At 42.5% G+C, this 22,965-nt stretch overlaps 1 protein-coding gene across 5 annotated transcripts in view; it reads right to left on the bottom strand.

The window, feature by feature from the left end:
* Nucleotides 1-22,463, bottom strand: part of Psip1 (PC4 and SFRS1 interacting protein 1) — a 46,447-nt gene extending 23,984 nt beyond the window's left edge. For all 5 annotated transcript variants that reach the window (XM_042692888.1, XM_042692890.1, XM_042692891.1 and 2 more), the window contains exons 1-6: nt 22,299-22,463; nt 21,572-21,790; nt 16,143-16,219; nt 7,671-7,809; nt 3,844-3,948; nt 2,291-2,353 (exon numbers count right to left, since the gene is read on the bottom strand). In XM_042692888.1, coding sequence (XP_042548822.1) covers nt 2,291-2,353; nt 3,844-3,948; nt 7,671-7,809; nt 16,143-16,219; nt 21,572-21,643 — 456 coding nt within the window. In that variant the 5' untranslated portion in view covers nt 21,644-21,790; nt 22,299-22,463. The remainder of the gene's footprint in view (nt 1-2,290; nt 2,354-3,843; nt 3,949-7,670; nt 7,810-16,142; nt 16,220-21,571; nt 21,791-22,298) is intronic.
* Between the last annotated feature and the right edge of the window lie 502 nt (nt 22,464-22,965).

Genomic DNA, 22,965 nt, shown 5'->3' with positions numbered 1-22,965 from the left:
TACAGAAAGTTTGAAATACTAAGAAAATTAACAAAGTGAGGGAGACACAAAGTGAGCACATGGAATTGGAAACCAGGTACTAATAAATAACTTGCCCTGGGCTGGGAAGTTGGCTCAGAGGTAGACGCTTGCCTTGCATGCATGAGGCCCTGGGTTCGATTCCTCAGCACCACATAAGCAGAAAAAAAAAAGCCGGAAGTGGTCTGTGGCTCAAGTGGTAGAGTGCTAGCCTTGAGCTGAAGAGCTAAGGGACAGCACCCAGGCCCAGAGTTCAGGCCCCACGACCAGACCAAATAAATAAATAAATAAATAACTTTGCCCTATGCACATTTGCCATAAACTTTGCTTCTAAGTACCACTTTGTACTGCAAAGTACAATAAAGCAAAGTGAGACAGAGATAAATTATCTCTAACCTCAACAAAAGTTGAGATTCAGCTATAATAATGGCTCACATCTGTAATCCTAGTAACTCAAGAGACTAAGATCTAAGGGTTTTTTTGGTCGGTCATAGGGCTTGAACTCTGAGCCTGAGCGCTGTCCCTCAGCTCTTCAGCTCAAGATGTGCGCTCTACCACTTGAGCTACAGCGCTACTTCCGGTTTTCTGGTGGTTTATTGGCGATAAAGAGTTTCATGGACTTTCCTGCCCACTCTGGCTTTGAACCACAATCCTCAGATCTCAGCTAGGATTACAGGCGTGAGCCACCAGCGCCCGGCTAGATCTAAGGTTTGTGGTTTGAAGCCAGCCCAGGCAGGAAAGCCACTGAGCCTCTTATTTCCAATAAACTACCAAAAACTAAAAGAAACAGAACTGTGGCTCAAGTGGTATAGGGCTAGACCTGAGCAAAAAAGCTCTAAGACAGTGCCCAGTTTAATTCCCATAACTGGCATTTTCACGCCCAAAACAATGTAATTCAATGAAAATAGAGACCTAGGCTGGAGAAGGTAGCTCAGTGGTAGAGTGCTTGCCTTGCATGCATGAGGCCCTGGGTTTGATTCCGCAGCACCACATAAGCAGAAAAGGCCAGAAATGGTGCTGTGGCTCAAGTGGTAGAGTGCTAGCCTTGAGCTGAAGAGCTGAGGGACAGCGCCCAGGCCCAGAGTTCAGGCCCCACAACCGATCAAAAAAAAAAAAAAAAAGAAAAGAAAAAATAATAGAGACCTATCATCCTTTTTCACTGTATTCACTGTACACATCCAGCAAATTGTGTTGCTGCCCAATCCCTACTATTACATTGATTTAATAAAGGGGACATCTAAAATTCAAAGGAATTGAATGGTTTCCTATCAGTTCTCTAAGCTCTAGTCCTTCACTCAAGATAGCATTAGGTTTTTACACATTCTCTTTACAAATCTGTTAATATCTGGATGCCGGTGGCTCACACCTGTAATCCTAGCTACTCGGGAGGCTGAGATCTGAGGATCGTGGTTCAAAGCCAGCCCGGGCAGGAAAGACCGTGAGACTCCTATCTCCAATAAAACACTAGAAAACCAGAAGTGGCACTGCAGCTCAAGTGGTAGAGCGCTCACCTTGAGCTGGAGAGCTGAAGGACAATGCCCAGGCCCAGAGTTCAAGCCCCATGACCAACAACAAAAAAAAAATCTGTTAATACTGAAATGCAATACTGAACTCAAAATGCGCACAATTCTCTCTACAAAACTAGATATACAATTTGAATTTCCCCAGATCTCATTCTCCATTCTTCATTGGTACACTTTGTAGCAGGCAAGTATTGAATTTGTCTCTTCCCACATATACAACAGAAGATAAAAAGTCATCTTAATTATGTCCTTGTACTTAACTTCCCCATGAGATAAAGAACTCATTTTTCTTTGCACCTTTGATATATAAAAATCTGAGCCATAAATTATGTCAGAAATAGAGGCAAACAAAATTTCATGTAAGAAGCCATTAGAAGCCAACAAACCTCTAGGCCTACATTGTCACTTCTATTTCTCATTATACGCAATGTTGTGAGAATTAACAATAACATAATAGGGACAACAAATATAGCGTGTACCAGTATTTAGTGATCAGGATTTATTATAAACACTTTTCAAATATTAAGTCATCAACACTACATATTACTATATGTTTTATAGAGAAAACTGAGGCAGCCATAAAGATTAAAATTGGTTCACTCTATTTCCTTTTATCAATCAATAGAGTGTCGGCAGATACAGTACTTATTCTAAGAGTATATCACTAAGAAGAGTTTTGCAAAGTAAACATCATATCCTATCCTTTAAAAAAAAGTTTCATGAAGGATTCCTATTGTTAAGGAAATTACCTTTCTCTTTCTCCCTCTTCTGGCAGCTTTTGGAGTAGTTATGTCAACTGCTTTAGTCACATCCTTCAAAATAAAAAACAAAGTAGATGACACTATATAAATTATACCTTAATATACCAAGTCTAAAAGAAACTTTCTTAAAAGTCACAAAAATGCCTAATGCTAGTGGCTCACACACACCTGTAATCCTAGTCATTCAAGAGGAGATTGAGCCAGTCCAGACAGAAAAATAGGTAGCCAAATCTTTTTTTTTTTTTTTTGTCGGTCGTAGGGCTTGAACTCTGGGCCTGGGCGCTGTCCCTCAGCTCTTCAGCTCAAGGCGAGCGCTCTACCACTTGAGCTACAGCGCCACTTCCGATTTTCTGGTGGTTTATTGGAGATAGGAGTCTCACGGTCTCTCCTGCCCGGGCTGGCTTTGAACCGAGATCCTCAGATCTCAGCCTCCTGAGTAGCTAGGATTACAGGCGTGAGCCACCAGCGCCCGGCTAGGTAGCCAAATCTTTATATCCAATTAACCAGAAAAAAAAAAGCAGGAAGTGTTGGCATGGCTCAAGTGGTAGGGCACTAGATGTGAGCAGAAAGTTATCCAAGAGCACAAAGCCCTGAGTACAAGCCCCTAACACCAGCACCAAAAAAAGTGCACAAACATGTTTCACTAAGTATTGAAAAGTCTGTCCTGCTGCTCCAACCTTTCAAATAATAAACATTCAATGTCTTAAACATTATAAAGTAACAGCCAGTATCTTCCTGGTGGAAGAGGACAAATTTCCACAATTATCACGGATACAGAAAGTATGCTTAATAGTACACCAGAAATATGTCTATTCAGATTTATAAGATTATCTTTTTCTATAGTAAAACCCTTCCATGTCAGGATTATAAATTGTAAAAGATGGCTATGACTTCAGAAATCATCTAACAACCACTTTCTGAAGCCTAGAAGAGCTAAATGAATAACACTAACTCAGAAAATCAAAGGTGGAAATCAACAGGGGTTTTAAATTTTTCAGTCTACAAGTTCTTTCTGATATATCCAACTCATAAAGAACTTCTCTTTTAAAAAGAGACTTATGCCTATAATCCTAGCTATTCAGAAGGCGGAGATCTGAAGTTCTTGGGTTGAAGCCAGCCAGGAAGAAAAGTCCTTGACAGTCCCTCTCCAATTAACCAGCAAAAAAGTAGGCTGGAAGTATAGCTCAAGTGGCAGAGCACCAGCTCTGAGTGGAAAAAGCCAAGCAAGAACAATGCTTCCATAAGTCAAAAATTTAACCCATTAATGTACCATTAATTCTGCAAAGGCTGAGAGGTTGGACCTTATAACTCCAAACTTTTGCTAGCTTCAATCTGTTCTGCATATGTCCCACCTCCAGATAAATATCCTGCATCTAAAGGTATTTTATTTAACATTTACGTAAGGAAATAAGCCTCTAATATTATTCATTTTCACATATTTTAGAGATTATTTCCTACCTTATGATTAACTCCATTTTCTATTTCTCCCTTGCAATTAAACTATAAAATCCCTGTTAGAATGGAAAATAAACAAAACATACCTCATTGCTGGCTTTTTCTTCATGATCAGTATCTTCCTTTGAAACACTAGTTTCTTTTTCTTCAATTTCAACATCAGATGATGCATTTGATTGTTTGGCTGATGCCTATGCACAATAACTCTATTAGTTTCACAAAATGAAACTCTACCCAATTTAGAAAAGTTTCTCATGAAACAAAAGCTTGTCTACAGTAAATTTACATATCTCTAGTATAGACACTTGCACATCAATGTCCACTGCTGCACAACTCATAATATCCAAATTACGGAAACAGCTAAGATGCCCTATACTGGATAAGTGGACCAAGATAATGTGGTACAAATTTACAATGGAGTTTTATTCATCTTATCAAATGTCAGCAAAGAAAACATGGGCCAGCTTCCTTTTAGTATTTTTTTATTATTAAGATTTTTTGTTGTGAAAATACCATACAGAGGGGTTACAATTACTTGAGCAAGGTAATGTTTCTTATCAAGCATTGTTGCCTCCTCCTTTGTTTCTCCTTCCCATACCTGCCCTTCCATCTCCCCCATCCCTCTCCCCTACCCCCACCCACCAGCTTCTTGGCTCTGCTACTGTACAATATTTATGGGCTTTTCCTCAGCCATGAAGCTATCTGGACTATTTGCATTTGTGTAAATCCATTGCTGAATACTGTAACAAGCATGACCTTATTTCCTCTGGTACTCTACATATTACTGTGAAATTATAATTGTATTCTACATAGTTTGTGGCATTTAATCTTATTTATAGGGTAAGTACATAACTACACCAAAAAATAAAATTCTATGATTCTACATAATCTTCAGGAAACTGTTCTGGTCTGGCACTCACTATTCATGATGTTGAATAAGGGGAAAATGCTCTGAAACTCCTACCAGTGGATTGTTCATGCACTCTGCGAAATGGATTTTATGAGAAAAAACAGCTCAAGCATATGTATGCACCAGTGAATAATTCTGACTCCCAGAAGCCCATGATATTGAAATATGGTAACAAAAATCAACACATTTCCAGATGAGTCAGAGGAAGTCAAATTATTGTCTTGCTGTCTTAGTTCCACATTTATATTTTCAGTCACTGTTTTCTTCTATTTTTATGTGTTTTAAAATTACTATTCTAACTTCTTTTACAAGTAAATCATTTTTTTTCCCTTTGGTCAGTCATGAGCTGGGTGCTGTCTCTGAACTTTTTCACTCAAGGCTAGTGCTCTACCATTTTGAGCTATAGTACCACTTGTGGCTTTTGAGTGATTAATTGGAGATTAGAGTCTCCCAGACTTTCCTGCCCAGGCTGGCTTTGAACAGAGATTCTCATACCTCAGCTTCAAAAGTAGCTAGGATCATAGGTGTGAGACACTAGCACCCAGCTAAAAATTTTAAATATTACAGTATGAGTATCTTTATCAGAAAATTAAAAATGTTTCAAAATATTCAATTTTGAGCACAGATTCCCATTAGTGTAACAAATCCAACAAAATAATGTAAAAATATTCAGAAAACTAGTTGGGAAGGTGGCTCAGTGCTAGAGTGCTTGCCTTGCATGCATGAGGCCCTGGGTTCAATTCCTCAGCACCACATAAGCAGAAAAAGTAGGAGGAAATAGTGCTGTGGTTCAAGTGGTAGAGCACTAGCCTTGAGCTGAAGAGTTCAGGGACAGTACCCCGGCCCAGAGTTCAGGCCCCACGACCAAAAACAAAAAGAATGTCCAATTTGTTGCTATGTCATTTTTAGGTTTATTCATGTTCTTCCCAATTTTTACTATCTCAAGTCTTAATAAGTGGACTTTTATTGATGAATGAGAAGCTAAACTTCATAAAGACCTCCTCTCATAATTCTTTGGCCCTATTAGAAAAACCAGCATGGGGGCTAGGATGGTGGCTCAGTGGTAGAGCACTTGCTTGCTTTGCATGCCTGAGGCCCTGGGTTCGATTCCTCAGCACCACATAAAAAGCGGGGAGAAAAGAAAAAAGCGGGAAGTGGTGCTGTGGCTCAAGTGGTAGAGCGCTAGCCTTGAGCTGAAGAGCTGAGGGACAGCGCCCAGGCCCAGAGTTCAGGCCCCACGAGCAGACCCCAAAAAAAAAAAAAAAAGAAAAACTGGCATGATGATTATACATAGTAAGAATTCTAAGACTTCCATGTGACATGTGACAGTATTTAAATAGTTTGAGTGTAAGTGGAAAAATAGAGAAAAACATGTTTAAAATAGCATCAATACCAGGACAGAAAAAAAAAATGAAGAGAAACACATTAATTCCTATCGCAGAGAAAAAATACACAGATTGGGCAAAAAAAGTGTCAGGGGCTGGGAAGGTGGCTCAGTGGTAGAGCGCTTGTCTTACATGCCTGAGCCTCTGGGTTTGATTCCTTAGCACCACATAAGCAAAAAGAAAAAAGCCGGAAATGGCGTTATGGCTCAAGCGGTACAGCGCTAGCCTTGAGCTGAAGAGCTGAGGGACAGTGCCCAGGCCCAGAGTTCAGGCCCCCCGCCAAAAAAAAAAAAAATTAAAGAGAAAAAAAAACTCGGATACACGCTATAAAAATCCTGAACTGAAGCTGGGCGCCAGTGGCTCACGCCTGTAATCCTAGCTACTCAGGAGGCTGAGATCTGAGGATTACGGTTCAAAGCCAGCCCGGGCAGGAAAGTCCATGAGACTCTTATCCCCAATAAAATCCACTAGAAAACCGGAAATGGTGCAGTGGCTCAAGCAGTAGAGCGTGCTCACCTTGAGCTGAAGAGCGCAGGGACAGCACCCAAGCCCAGAGTTCAAGCCCCACTACCGACCCCTCCAAAAAAATATCTTGAACGGAACATAGCATATATGTATATATGTGAAATAACATGGCAAAATTCCTTTGTGTAATACACACTTAAAAAATGAATGATAGGAAAGTAATATAGGCTCTTCTGGGTGATCAGGTATAGCAGGAGGGAAGAAGGCCAAGGAGAGGGCAAATTAAGTACTTTACACATGTATGAAAACAGAATAAAACTTATTTTCAACGATTTGTATACATGTATGGAAATGTCTGAGAGCTAAGATAAAAATCTTTAAAAAAAAAAAAAGATAGTAGAGGGGCTAGGAAGGTGGCTCAGTGGTAGAGCGCTTGCCTTGCATGCCTGAGGCCCTGGGTTCGATTCCTCAGCACCACATAAGCAAAAAGAAAAAAGCCAGAAGTGGCGCTGTGGCTCAAGTGGTAGAACGCTAGCCTTGAGCTGAAGAGCTGAGGGACAGCGCCAAGCCCAGAGTTCAGGCCCCATGACTGGACCCAAAAAAAAAAAAAAAAGATAGTAGAAGCCAGGCACTGGTGGCTCACACCTGTAATCCCAGCTACTCAGGAGACTGAGATCTGAGGATCGAGGTTCAAAGCCAACCTGGGCAAAGGAAGTCCCTGAGACTCTATCACCAATTAACTACCAGAAAACTGGAAGTGGTGCTGTGGCTCACGTGGTAGAGCTCTAGCATTAAGCTGAAGAGCTCAGGGATGGTGCACAGGCCCAGAGTTCAAGTCCCACAACTGACAAAAAAAAGAAAGAAAGAAAAAAAAGACAGTACATATGGCTTTAAATCTAATATATTAAACTTTATTCTTAGGAGTAAATAACCAAGCATTTCTCAGTTTTCTGAGGTCTCTTTAGTAGTGTAATAATTCCAGTAGTTCATCTAGACATAAAAAGTCAAGGTTTATGCCATAAATAAGAACACAATTTAATCCAAAATTACTAAGACACTTAAATGCCATCTTATTTTCCTCTAGCTATGATGGTATTTTTTCCTCCAAGACTGAATAAATAATACTAAACTAAGTGGGTATCCAATGACTCACCTGTGCACTTGAAAATTTCACTTTTGGATTGTTATCTATCTCCCATAAGCCTTCATTGAAACCTTTTCGTTTATTTGGTTTGCCATACTTTTCCTTATTTTCTGAGTAAGGAAATATATCCTTTGGTCCTAAAAAAGCACTAAAACAGAAGAAGATAATAAGTGCAATGCAACCTCAAATAAATATATACATAGTACATTACTAAAATAACACTATTATATGATGCATTTTATAAAATACAAATTAAAGGGAAGACAAGGATATAAATAAAGCCTGATGAACTCATTTCAATGAACGCAATCTCACCAAGACATGAGAAGGCTCTAAGTACTGGCAGAACAAATGTTGGAAAAGTCTTTTTGGGGGGAGTACGTGTGCAGATATTGGGACTTGAACTCAGAGCCTCCCACTACTGCTTAGCTTTTTCACTCAAGGCTATAGTCACTCTACTACAGCCATAGTTCCACTTCCAGCTTGGAACACAAGAGAGCCACACAGACTTTTCTTCCCAGGCTGGCTTAGAATTTTGATCCTCATATCTCAGGCTGAATAGCTAGGAGTATAGGTGTGAAACACCAGCCACCTGGCTTCTAAAAGATTTTTAGGTTCCGTTTCTTTGTAGAACAATAAATGTTTTCTGTTTAGGGGTAGGGATAAGGTAGACTATATTTTACTCCAAATGCTACTGTTTTTTTCGTTTATAGTACTAAGGATTGAATCCAGGGTCTCACAGAAACAAGTCAAACACTAAACCACAGAACTACATGTCAATCTGATATACTTTATTAATTCAGTAATGAGTTCCTAGATCCATAACACCATCTCATTTACATAAACTTTTTTTTTTGGTACTGATCCTGGGCCTTGAACTCAGAGCCTGGGCGCTGTCCCTGAATTTTTGTGCCCAAGGCTACAGCTTTAGACCACTTGAGTCATAGCTCCACTGGTTACTGAAAATGGGATTCTCATGAACTTTTCTGTCCAGACTGGCTAAGAACCTCAATTCTCAGATCTCAGCCTCATGTGGCTATTTAGAGGCAGGAATCACCAGCACCTGGTTTCATTCAGTTTAATTGAACAGGCATTTCAGGCCCAGAGTTCAAGCCCCACGAACGACAAAAAAAAAACAAAAACTTCTCCCCCAAACTGGACAAAGCCAGACTGGGGAGAAAAAGAAATCACCAAGTCTGAATAACCAGCAAAGAGATGGTCTGGAAGCATGGTTCAAGTGGTAGAGAACCAGCCAAGCAAACGAACCAAGCTCAACGCCTCAAAGCTCAAGCTCAAACTCTAGTACTGTGAAAAAACAGAAAGTATCTAATTTAAACATTATATACTTCTAATTAAATATGAACAGATTTTCATGTCAGTAATTATTTAATACATTTTGCTAAATGTATCTATCAATCTATTGTTTGAGCACTTTTTCTGTGCCAATAGTGAGGGCTTGAACTCAAGGCAAGACTTCATATTCTTGCTGTCTTTTTTCTGCTCATAGCTGGTGTTCTATCACTTGAGTCACACACTCCAATCTGCTTTTCTGCTGGTTAACTGGGATTCCCAAGCACTTTTCTTTGGGCTTCAAACCAAGATACTCAGATCTCAGTTCTCCTAAGTAGCCAGGAGGCTGCAATATTTTAAGAGTCTGGGACCAGCGGCTCATGCCTGTAATCTAGCTACTCAGGAGACTCAGTCTGAGGATGTTGGTTTGAAGCCAGCCAAGCAGAAAAGTCCAAGGGACTCTCCGATTAACAAGCAAAATCCTGGAAGTATGGCTCAAGTAGTAGCACACACCAGGCCAGTGAAAAAGCCAAGCAAGAGTGTAAGACCTTGAATTCAAAATTCAGCATCAGCACACACACACAAAAAATAAATATTGTAACAGTAAATATACTGCTCAATGTTTTTCACAGTCAATTCCAAGTGTAGGTGGGGTAAAGGATATGTTCAAGACTGGTAAGTCAAAAACAAAGCTATGAAAAAAAGAACTGTCCATGGGGATACAATCCCCTAAGATTCCTGAATAGTACATAAATTAGCCTAGAGACCGCACCACTAGTTACCAAGGGACACCTTATGGTGGCTGTGGCTATGGTTTTCTCTTAGAAAATGGCCTACAAAGCCGGGCGCTGGTGGTTCACGCCTGTAATCCTAGCTACTCAGGAGGCTGAGATCTGAGGATCGCGGTTCAAAGCCAGCCCGGGCAGGAAAGACCGTGAGACTCCTATCTCCAATAAACCACTAGAAAACCGGAAGTGGCGCTGTAGCTCAAGTGGTAGAGCGCTCGCCTTGAGCTGAAGAGCTGAGGGACAGTGCCCAGGCCCAGAGTTCAAGCCCCACGACCGACAAAAAAAAAAAAAAAAAAAAAAGAAAATGGCCTACAAAAAGTGTTTTATATGCAAAATGGAAATAGGATATAATCTAATTACATTTTGATAGCAAATACAAAAAAAATTGTGAAGCCAGGAACCCACTATTCAGGAGGCTGAGATCTGAGGATCATGGTTAGAACCCAGCTCAAGCAGAAAAGGCCATGAAATATCTGCAATTAACTATCAAAAAGGTAGAAGTGAAACTGTGGCTCAAGTAGCAGAGCACCAGCCTTGCACCAAAAACAAAAACACTAAAGGAAAATGCCTAGGCCCTGAGTTCAAGTGCCGGTACCAGCTCAAGAAAGAGATTAAAGGGAGGAAAGAAGGGAGGAAAGGGAGGAAGGAAAGAAGGGAGGGGAGGGAGAGAGGAAAGGGAGAGAGAGGAAGGAATGAAGGAAGAAAAATTGTGAAAGTTCAGAGGAAAAAAAACATCAGAACACAACAGGTTTAGAAATTCTAAAATATAAAAATATTATTCTTTCTCTTCAGTGATTACATTGTAGAACTTTCCTTTTATTATTTGCTTTTTAAAAGCAACGAGAAAATTAAGCAGTAAATTCCAAATCTAACAGTAAACTTATGTGGATTGAAGTTCTTTTACAAATATATAGAAAAGCAGTTATGTCTCTGATTTTACCTTTTTACTGAACAGTATGGATGCCCATAAGAAAGCCCACACAAAGACACCACAAACTTAGAACTTTTGAGTCAAACCAAAGGGGCCATAATCAAAATATGAAGGCCTATCAAAGACAAGGACATCAAGATCAAGTTATTTATCTTTGTTAAGTAGTATTTTCTAAACAAAACGTTTCATTTTCAACTTATCAACTCTACCTTGCCACTTCATTTACCTATTATAAAATTACAAAATATGAAACAGAAATCTTAAAAAGGATGTTTACTAAAATTTTATAACAAGTCAGGCATAAGTGATACACACCTGTAATCCTAACATGTTGGGAGGGTAAGAGCTTAGGATCATGGGTAAAAGCCCATGAGACTTACAATTGACTGCCAAAAATTCAGAAGTGGAACTACAGCTCAAATGGTAAAGTACAAGCCATGAGCAAAAAAAAAAAAAGAGAGAGAGAGAGAGAGAGAGAAAATCAGAGACAGTGCCCAAGCCCTGAGTGCAAGGCCCAGGCTTGGCTCAATAAATAAATAGATGCTATGACAGTAAAAGGTAGAATGTTGGGGAAAGACGACCAGCAGAAGGAGAAAGGACAAGCTGGGTGCCCGTGACTCACGCCTGTAATCCTAGATACTCAGGAGGCTGAGATCTAAGGATTACGATTCAAAGCCAGCCAGGGCCAGAAAGTCCATGAGACTCTAATCTCCAATAAATCAGCAAAAAATTGGAGTAACACTGTGGCTCCAGTGGCAGAACACTAGCCTTGAGTTGAAGAGCTGAGAGTCAGAGCCCAGGCCCAGAGTTCAGGCCCCAGAACCGGACCCCCAAAAAAAAAAAATTTTTTTTCACGGACTTGCCTGCCTGGGCTGGCTTTGAACCACAATGCTCAGATCTCAGCCTCCTGAGTAGCTAGGATTACAGGTGTGAGCCACCGGCACCCAGCTTAAAACAGGTATTTTTAACTTTGAATATATCTTAATTTCCTTTATTTTGGTCAGTCATGGGCCTGAACTCAGCTCTTCAGTTCAAGGCTAGCATTCTACCATTTGAACCACAGCGCCACTTCCAGCTTTTTTTGCTTATGTGGTGCTTAAGTGGTGCTGAGGAACCAAGGGCCTCATGCATGCAAGGACTCTACCACTGAGCCACCTTCCCAGGCCTTAATTTCTTGATTATTAATAGCCTCCGTTTTTTTCCCCTTAACCATCTTAATACCTAATTAACCAAGTAATACCTAATAAGTTTAGTTACACAATGTTGTGATTTAAATATAGACTTTGGGCTACATATGCTTCTCGGTGGTAACACTGCCCAGCAAGTTCAAGACCCTAGGTTTAATCTTCAGCATTGAAAATAAAAGTTCTCCATTTTTTAATGTTGGGGAAAGAATAGTCACTTTTAAATTTAAAATAGTAACCTAATGCTGGAGGTTTTAGCTCACTGAAGGAGCACTTGCCTTGTATGAACTAGGATCTCATTGGATCTCCAAGACTGTTAAAAAAAAAAAAGAAGTAACAATGGTCTACACACGTCCCCTATAAAACTATAAGCCCACTCAGAAAGAATTTTTTAAAGTTACAAAAATAAAAAATTGGAGGCTGGGAATGTAGCTTAGTGGTAGAGTGCTTGCCTAGCATGACATGATGCCTTGGGTTTGATTCCTCAGTACCACATAAACAAAAAGCAAGAAGTAGCGCTGTGGCTCTAGTGACTGTAGGGTGCTAGTCTTAAACAAAAAAGCTAAGGGACACTGCCCAGGCCCTGAGTTCAAGCCCCAAAACTGCCTCCCTTCCCCTCCAAAGAAAATTCAACTAATGCCAACTACATTTTATACAGTATTTGTAAATCTGGTATGGCTCAGGATCATCTCCAAGGCTTGTTAGACTGTTCAACTCCACAGCTTACAGACTGACTAAGAAAGTCTTGGATAAACCCTAAGAAATGTTTCTTTAGGGGCTGGAAAAGTGGCTCAGTGGTAGAGCGCTTGCCTTGCAATGCTCGATTCCTCAGCACCACATACGCAAAAAAAAAAGAAAGAAAAAGCCGGAAGTGGCGCTTGTGGCTCAAGTGGTAGAGCGCTAGCCTTGAGCTGAAGAGCTGAGGGGCAGCGCCCAGGTCCAGAGTTCAGGCCCCACAACTGGACCCCCCCACCCCCAAAAAAAGAAATGTTTCTTAAAAAAAAAAAAAAAAGGGCTGGGAAGGTGGCTCAGTGGTAGAGCGCTTGCCTTACATGCATGAGGCCCTGGGTTCCACATAAGCAAAAAGAAAAAAACCAGAAGTGGTGCTGTGGCTCAAGTGGTAGAGTGCTAGCCTTGAGCTGAAGAGCTGAGGGACAGCGTCCAGGCCCAGAGTTCAAGCTCCACGACCGGACCCCCCCCCCCCAAAAAAAAAAACAGGGCTGGGAAGGTGGCTCAGTGGTAGAGTGCTTGCCTTGCATGCATGAGGCCCTGGGTTCAATTCCTCAGCACATCATAAACAGAAAAAAACAGAAGTGGTGCTATGGCTCAAGCAGAATGCTAGCTGAAGAGCTGAGGGACAGCGCCCAGGCCTGGTTCAAGCCCCACAACCAGCAAAAAAAAAAACAACAACACTGATAAATGCTCTACCTAATCTAGTACCACCCTCTGAAAACCCTTATTCTAACACATAATGCAGTAATTCTTTAGATTGCTTTCTCTATTAAACTTAATTGCTCTACCATGGGGTCAGAAATTCCTTATTTCCTTAAAATTTCATACATATAAATGGTATGGATGTGAGTCCTAAGGTTCAAACTAAGGTTCTAGGTGCTGTCCCTGAGCTTTTATGCTCAAGGCTAGCACTCTATCACTTTGGCTATAGCGCCAGCTCCAGGCTTTTGGTGGTTAATTGGAGCTAAGAGTCTTATTGGACTTTCATGATCTGGCTTGCTGTGAACTATGATCCTCAAGTATCAGCCTCCCCAGTACCTAGGATTACAAGCATGAGCCACCAGTACCCAGCTAAAATTTATGTATTTATGTATTTATTTATTTATTGCCAGTCATAGGGCTTGAACTCTGGGTCTGGGTGCTGTCCCTCAGCTTTTCAGCTCAAGGCTAGTGCTCCACCACTGAGCTGAGCACTCCACCACTTGAACTACAGCCCACTTCTGGCTTTTTTCTGCTTATGTGGTGCAGAGGAATCAAACCCAGGGCCTCACGCATGCAAGGCAAGCACTCTACCACTCAGCCACCTTCCTAGCCCCAAATTTTATTTTTATATGGAGAGTATATCTAAACCCAACACAAACTAAGTATGGTACCAATCCAATTCTGAAACCAAAACTGTATTTTAAGAAACTTAGGAAGGGGGTTGGAAAGGTGGCTCAGTGGTAGAGTGTTTGCCTAGCTTGCATAAAGCCCTTGGTCTGATTCCTCAGTATCACATAACAGAAAAAGGTGAAAGTGGCGCTGTGGCTCAAGAGGTAGAGAACTAGCCTTGAATAAAAGAAGCACAGGCACAGTGCCCAGGCCTTGAGTTCAAGACCAAGACTGGGAAAGAAAAAACAAAAAAAAATAGGAAGTTCAACAAAAGGGTTGACATTCATCAAGATGCATTGTACTGGGCTGGGAAGGTGGCTCAGTGGTAGAGCGCTTGCCTTGCATGCATGAGGCCCTGGGTTCCATTCCTCAGTACCACATAAGCAGAAAAATCCAGAAGTGGCACTGTAGCTCAAGTGGTAGAGTGCTAGCCTTGAGCTGAAGAGCTGAGGGACAGCGCCCAGGCCCAGAATTCAGGCCCCCCCCCGCCCCCCAAAAAAATATGCATTGTACTTACACCAGAATTTAAAAGGGCTGAAGGATAATTGCAGAGTACCTGATTAGTAAGCATAAGGCTGAGTTCAAACCTCAGTACCACACATACACATTAATAACTGGAAGCTGGTTGCTAAGAAACATTAAATCAGACATTGTCATTGTAGCCATTTCTAGGAATATAATTATAATTAGAAGAGGAATACCAAGCTTTGTTTCTCTTCATCCCAAATAAGCAAGCCTAAGCTACAGAAATTATTTTAAGTTCAAAACCAGTCAAACTATATAGTACTTAGAAGGCTATTAAATGATAGGTATATAGGAATATAATCATTGGACACCAATGAGATAGCTCCCAGAAAATCTTATGCATGTAAAAGTAACAGTTCAATTTTCAGCTAATTTTTGAAAAATTAAAATTGTCTCACCAAATCAGTTTGTGCCCATATCCACTAGGGACAGTAGAACAAATCGGAGTGGCTCTACTACTCATAAGCCTCTAGTACACTCAAAGGAACTGTCCAGATTTCATCTTCTCATATTTCATACAATATAGCCTAAGGCCTAAAGCATGATACAAGATAATCTTTATGGAAATCACTTAGTTGGGCCAGGAGCTGGTGGCTCACACCTGTAATCCTAGCTACTCAGGAGGCTGAGATCTGAGGATCGCAGTTCAAAGCCAGGTTCAAAGCCAGCCCGGGCAGGAAAGTCCATGAGACTCTTATCTCCAATAAACCACTAGAAAAGCAGAAGTGGCACTGTGGCTTAAGCGGTAGAGTGCTCGCCTTGAGCTGAAGAGCGCAGGGACAGTGTTTAGGCCCAGAGTTCAACCCCATGACTGACAAAAAAAGAAATCACTTAGTTGGGCCAGAGGCATGACTCAATGGTAGAGCACCTGCCTACCAAGTACAGGACACTGAATTCAAATCCCAGAATAGTGGGGAAAAAGTCCATATAATTTTACTGAACAGAAATATTGAATGTCCTCTAAAAACTTCCCATACAAACTTTCCCCCATTCTTTTGCTTCCTTCCCTGATTAAGAAAATTAAACCTACAATCAAAATTAAACCTACAGTACCTTTACTATCTAAAAGTAGTGATCAATTAGTTGTAAACACCACTGCCCTCGGACCAACCAAGAAAGAAAAAAGCCGGAAGTGGCGCTGTGGCTCAAGTGGTAGAGTGCTAGCCTTGAGCTGAAGAGCTGAGGGACAGCGCCCAGGCCCCGAGTTCAGGCCCCATGACCGGACCCAAAAAAAAAAAAAAACTATTTAAAATGGGGCTGGGAAGGTGGCTCAGTGGTAGAGCGCATGCCTTGCATGCCTGAGGCCCTGGGTTCAATTCCTCAGCACCACATAAGCAAAAAGAAAAAAGCCGGAAGTGGTGCTGTGGCTCATGTGGTAGAGTGCTAGCCTTGAGCTGAAGAGCTGAGGGACAGCGCCCAGGCCCAGAGTTCAGGCCCCATGACCGGACCCAAAAAAGAAAAATAAATAAAAAAATAAAAGTAAAAGATACATAGTGCTTCCTCAACACAAAGAGGCAGCTTGAAAATTTATTCTAAAGTTCAAACACAATTTTAAAGTTTTGTATTTCTTTCCTATTCCTCTTTAAATTAATCTCTATTTTTTCATTTTATGCACAATCCTGAAACTTCTAAATTGCATCTAAAAGCTAACAGGACTTACGTCTCATGAGTTCCAAAAAAGAAAATGGGTAGTTTGTTTGTAGGTGGTTTTACAGCTCCATCAGGAACTTCATCTACCTAAAAGAAACATTAAAAAAAAATTACCATCTTCAGTCATATACACTTCAACACATCTGAATAAGTTGATAACATATTCAAGAGAGCTGAAGATATAAAATTGGACATTTTACAGGTTCCAAATCTTATTCCCAACTCTGAAACCTAAGAAGTTCCATAAAACAAAGGTGTTTCTTTTTCAAACTCACTTTGTTGCAAAACCAAAGCTAATTCGGTCATTTCTTTTACGCAGTCATGTTTCTATGATTTCTCTGCAGAAAGTTATGTGCCATGCTAGCAGTAGCAAAACACATGGAATATGTACCACCATTAACTTCCTCAAATCCCCAAATTCTCAATTCTTAAACTTATCTTACTCCAAGTATTTCACATAAAGAATGTCAAAATCCACATGAAGAAATGCTCAACCTCTCTAGCCATAGAAGAAATGCAAATCAAAACAACATTGAAATACCACCTCACCCCATTTAGAATGGCTATAATCAAGAACTCTAATAACAACAGATGCTGGAGGGGATGTGGACAGAAGGGAGCCCTACTGCATAGTTGGTGGGAGTGTAAACTTGTTCAACCACGTTGGAAAGTACTATGGAGATTTCTCAAAAGACTCCACGAAGAGCTCCCCTATGACCCACTTTTAGGCATTTACTCAAATAATCACAAACAAGACCATACAAAAGCTACCAGCCCAACTATGTTTATTGCAGCGTTATTTACCATAGATAAGCTATGGAACCAACCCAGATGCCCCTCAGTAGATGAATGAATGGATCAAGAAAATGTGGCATATATAAAATGGAATTCTATGCCTCTATCATAAAGAATGACATTGTCCCATTTGTTAGGAAATGGAAAGACTTGGAAAAAATTATATTAGGGGCTGGGAAGGTGGCTCAGTGGTAGAGCGCTTGCCTTGCATGCATGAGGCCCTGGGTTCGATTCCTCAGCACCACATAAGCAAAAAGAAAAAAAAAAGCCGGAAGTGGCGCTGTGGCTCAAGTGGTAGAGTGCTAGCCTTGAGCTGAAGAGCTGAGGGACAGCGCCCAGGCCCATCCATAGTTCAGGCCCCACAACCGGACCCAAAAAAAACAACAACTTATATTAAGTGAAGTAAGCCAGGTGCAAAGAAACATAGGTCCCATTGGTTTCCCTTATTTGCTATAACTAGTATATATCAGAGACAAGCAGAAAAGGTCAAATAAGATGATGTTAAATGAAATGAACCCCCAGATAAGGAATCAAGTGGTTTTTTCTTTCTTGCTATTGTTTGTAACATATTTATAAGGTACCACATGATTTTTTTGTTTTTTGTATGTCCCTCTCCCACGGTATAACCCGTTTTCACTGTATTTGATGTTGGTATAATTTGGGAAGCAGAAGGGAAAAAATAGGGATACAGGCTGACCCATTGTAACAATGACATGTACAAGATGCTATGTCGAAAAACGAACTTTAAGGGCTGGGAAGGTGGCTCAGTGGTAGAGTGCTTGCTTTGCATGCATGAGGCCTGGGTTTGATTCCTCAGCACCACATAAGCAAAAAGAAAAGAAGCCAGAAGTGGCGCTGTGGCTCAAGTGGTAGAGTGCTAGCCTTGAACTGAAGAGTTGAGGGACAGCGCCCAGGCCCAGAGTTCAGGCCCCATGACCGGACCCAAAAAAAACAGAAAAACGAACTTTACAATTTGGGGTGGGGGAGGGAGTATAGTTGTAGAGGTGGGAAGGAAGGAGAAAACAAAGGAGGAGGCAACAATGCTTGATAAGAAATGTACTTATTACCTTGCTCATGTGATTGTAGCCCCTCTGTACAGTATCTTCTCAATAAAAAAACTTATTTAAAAAAAAGAATGTCAATCCACTTCACAATTCTAAATGACATTCTAGAAAGCATAAACAGAGTAATGTAAAAGCTGACATTAACAGAAGTTTAAAGCAACACTTCCCACTCTGAAATGTATAATGAAAACATCCTTCAATTGTATGGCTGAATCACATGGGGTTACCTGTTCCTTTATTAGTTTTCAATCTTTCAAGCCACCAAGCAATAGTATGTTCCAAGAGTTAAATAACATTTCTATTTGAAATTTTAAAAACATGGGGTTGGAGTTGTGGTTCAGGTGGTAGAGCACTAAGCCAATGAGCAAAAGTATCAGATTACCAGGGTCTGAGTCCCAATCACAGAGAGGAGGAGGACAAATACAAAACATTTTAATTAGAAAACAAGTTGACTGGGCTGGGAAGGTGGCTCAGTGGTAGAGCACTTGCCTTGTATGCATGAGGCCCTGGGTTCAATTCCTCAGCACCACATAAGCAAAAAGAAAAAAGCCGGAAGTGGTGCTGTGGCTCAAGTGGTAGAGTACTAGCCTTGAGCTGAAGGACAGCGCCCAGGCCCAGAGTTCAGGCCCCACAACCGGACCCCCCCCCCAAAAAAAGAAAACAAGTTGACTGCAAATACAAGAGTTGACCCTAGTATCTATCTGTGTAAGCATTACAGAATAGAAAATCTGGACTCATAATCTATAATAATGAGGGTTTCAGACAATAACAGAATCATCATCCAATAGTTCTAAGAACCTTAATTTCTCTACTTGTTCCCTCTATCCTTATACTATTATGTTGGTTCATACGCTTCTTTCTGCTAGTAAACAGCAACAGCTTTAAGAGTTTGTTCAAACGCTTAATACATGTTAGGCAATTATTTTAAGTTATTTTCAAAAGTACTGCTAGTAGGAAGAGGTGACAAGTTCAAAAACAGAAATGTACTCATTACTTATGAAATGGTAACCCCTGTACAAAACACTTTAATAATAAAAAAAATCTTATTTTTAAACTACCACTAGTGCCGGCGCCAGTGGCCTGTAATCCTAGCTACTCAGGAGGCTGAGCTCTGAGGATCGAGGTTCAGAGCCAGCCCAGGCAGGAAAGTCCGTGAGACTCTTATCTCAGATAAAACCACTAGAAAACCGGAAGTGGCGCTGCAGCTCAAGCGGTGCAGCGCTTGCCTTGAGCTCAAGAGCGCAGGGACAGCACCCAAGCCCAAAGTTCAAGCCCAGCTATGGACCAAAAAAAAAAAAGGAGGGGGAGGAGGAGAGGGAGGGGGGAGTGAGAAAGAAAGCTGAGTGCTGATGGCCTCACCACACCTGTAATCTTAGCTACTAAGAAGGCTGAGATCTGAGGACCACAGTTCAAAGCCAGCCAAGTCAGGAAAATCTACAAGACTACCTCCAGTTAAACAACAAAAAAGCCCTAAGTGGAGCTGTGGCTCAAGTAGTAAAGCACTAGCCTTGAGCAAAAGAAACAAACAAACCTCAAGGACAGTGCCCAGGTCCCATGTTCAAGCCTAAGAACCAGCACGAGTGTGCACACCCATGCACACACAGAAGGAAGGAAGGAAGGAAGGAAGGAAGGAAGGAAGGAAGGAAGGAAGGAAGGAAGGAAGGAAGGAAGGAAGGAAGGAAGGAAGGAAGGAAGGAAGGAAATGCTAGAGTCAAAATTAAAATGTCACCTTTATAGCTGAGATCTTAACCCTATATCAAAACTTTACAATCTGTATTAAAGACCGAAAAGAACTTGTATATTTGGACACAATACGTTAAAACCAAACTCAACTGATTCAAAAGGAAAAATAATGATACTGATTGGAATGTAAACATGTAGAAAATGTAACAATAAATTCTCACTCCTGTATAAGCAATGATTAGTTTTAAAGAAAAAGAAAAAAAAACCACAAAAATACTCGCCATTTCAATCCAAGCGAACTCAATTAACAGCTCATTAAATGGAGAAGGAAAATACTCTTCCTAAGGCCACATAATTTTACTCAGTTGTCTTATCCACCTAACATACTGAAGGGAGTGGAAAGGATGAGTTGGAACAGAAAATTTTGAAAGCATTTCCATCTGGCATGGAAATCTAAATACAGATGTTATTAGATAAACAGATTTTATGATAGCTCAAAATAAGGATAACTTTAAAGAAAACCATACAAAATTATATTAGAGGGAACCTCCAGCCTTTAAAGCTGGTTTAGGGCTACTACTCTCAAGAAGCTTGCAATATGTTTCAAAGCATATACAAAAGAGATTTTCCTAAAGGGAACTGCTAGCTTAAAATACCAAAAGATTATTATATTAACGATTATTCAAGTAAGATTTTACTGAAAAGGTAGACTAGGGGAAAAATGGAAACAAACTGAAATTGATAAAGAGCTGGAAGGAGAAGGGATCAAGGCACATTGGAAAAGTCCATCAAGCCACATACTGCAGATTTGGGCACACTACTGTACAAACTGTTTTCATGAAAATATATAAATATGAAACAAAATCAAGGAACAAAGTGATCTTTTTTTGGGGGGTGGGGGTCCGGTCGTGGGGCCTGAACTCGGGGCCTGGGCGCTGTCCCCCAGCATTTCAGCTCAAGGCTTGCGCTCTACCACTTCTGGCTTTTTTCTTTCTGCTTATGTGGTGCTGAGGAATTGAACCCAGGGCCTCATGCATGCAAGGCAAGCGCTCTACCACTGAGCCACCTTCCCAGCCCCCAAAGTGCTCTTTTAATACTTGGGAAACACTTAGCTTCTCACTCCATGATTCTCTATCCCCCACCTCCTCTTCCTAGGTACCATAACTAGAACTGTGATTTATTTTTAAGAACTGTCTTTTTAAAGAAAATTAAGTATCAAATAGTTTGAAAATAAAACAACTTTGGAACATCACAGTTATATTTTTAAAAAGGGTTTTGACTGTACCTAATTAATAGATCTCAATATTCCTGGGTTCTGAAGACCTGAATCCCACCATAAATTGATTTAAAAAAAAAAAAGACCTTTCCCTGAACTAAATACAGAAAGTCTCATGAACTGCAATTTTGTAATCCTTTTGTAAGCAAAAAGTGTAAAACAACTTAATCATAGCTGATGCTCAAGAATTGATCACCTGCATTAGATTCTGTGGGTATTTTGTATCTTACTCAAAAAATTAAAGAAATGGTGATGTTTCACTAAATTTTAAACATACAAACTGCTCCTTGGGTCCTTTCACCTACAATGGAACCATGAACTGGAATGTCATCTAAATGTTTCCTACCAGGAGTTCCTGTCACAGACTCAAACAAGCCACAGGGAATTGCACAGGTATGTAGTTAAGATCTACAATGTATTTATTTATTTTACAATCACATGGGAGATTACTGGGGAAAAGAAAAACATTAAAAAAAAAAAAAAACCCACAGGTTCCCAATGGCGCTAACAAGGAAAAGCAAGGGAGAAAAAAATGGACATCGGAAAGGAAGGGGGGGGCTAGGTGAGGAAAGCAGGCCCGGGGAAGGCGGGCGAGCAGGGCGAAGGCTACCAATCACTTACTCGAGCTGGCCAGTGAGGATAACCTTTCATCTTGGCGAAGATGAGGTCTCCGGGTTTGAAATCGCGAGTCATGTTTCTGGTGTGAAGCCGGGGGGTCCTAAGGCCCGGAGCTGGGCGGGCGGGCGGGCGGCCGGGCGGCGAAGGGATGCGGGAGCGCGGCCCGAGCCCCGGGTCCTGCGTGGGCGGGCGGGCGGAAGGTGCCTCGGGCTGTCCCGACGCCTGCGAGGGGCACCGGGGAGGGCGGTTAAAAATCCAGCAAAGCCGGAGGGAGGGGCCGCACGCGGAGGGGGAGGGGCAGGGCCGGCGAGGGTGGGGGCGGCAAGGGGAGGGGGAGGGGGAGAAGGAGGGAGGAGGGCCGCTCCGCCGCGGGAACGCGGCCTCCGCAGCCCTGGAGGAGCTCTCCAGGCCGGGAGGTGGGGGGGGGCGTCCACTCGGACGGCGGCGCCACCAGCACCTGAAGCCGGGGATGCTGCTCGGCCGCACAGAGCCCTTCCTCCCGCCCCATCGTTCTCAGGGCTTTCTCCACGGGGCTGAAGACCCCGGGAGGAGGGGGCGTAGCGCCCAGAAAACAAGATGCCGACCTCCCCCCTCCCGCCCTCCGGAGCCCGCTCCCCACATCCGGGGCCTCCCCTGCGCCCCCCGGGTGGGCCGCGCGTCCACTTCCCCGCTACCGCCTGCAAAGAGGCCGCCGAGGGGGGGGCGGGGCGGGACGCTGCCGCTCGCTCACCTGCTGCGGCCGCGAGCGCGGAGGCTGCGGGGCCGGCTGGCCGCTCGCTGGCCGCGTCCACGCAAGCCACCTGCGCCACCAGCTGCCGCAGAGGCGTCTCAACGGCTCCGAAACGCTGCCGCCGCCGCCGCTGCCGCCACCGCCGTCGCTGCGCCGCTCCCGCGCGGCTCCCGCTCGGCGCCCGCTAGCGGTGGGGCTGTACCAACTGCGCGCCCAGGCAGGGGGGGCGCACGCAGCGCCTCCGGGGCTTTGTCGCTTAAGAGCGGAGCTTTTGAGGATGCTAGACCCAACAGTCTCTGCTTGGGACAACAATTGCTTTTCGTTGGGGAGAAAGATCGACACCAAGGAAGACAAGGGAGCAGACATTATCTGGGCTGGCTGAAGGTTCCCCCTGCGGCTGGCGGAGTGGTCGGGCCCGGCCCGCCCCTGCTGGCTGCGCTGCGTGTGTGTATTTGTATGTGTACTGTATGTAAAAGGCGGGGAAGGGAGGAAACAATTGTTGTGCACCAGGCTTGGGGGTCGGTTACCGGGGCCTGTGGCCCTGGGCTGCGTGTTAGGGAGAGACTGGCTGCCTAAACTGCACGTTCTTCCACGGTTTCCCAGGGCGGGGAAGATTGCAGCTCTTGGGCATTTACATCATCCCTACATCCCCCTCCCCCCGGAGCTG

Source organism: Dipodomys spectabilis, unplaced genomic scaffold (genome assembly GCF_019054845.1).
Source record: "Dipodomys spectabilis isolate Male_0828 unplaced genomic scaffold, ASM1905484v1 ptg000158l, whole genome shotgun sequence".
NCBI classification, from domain to species: Eukaryota; Metazoa; Chordata; class Mammalia; order Rodentia; family Heteromyidae; genus Dipodomys; species Dipodomys spectabilis.
The sequence above is the reverse complement of the archived record's forward strand: the minus strand, read 5'-3'. Positions and strand labels throughout refer to the sequence as shown.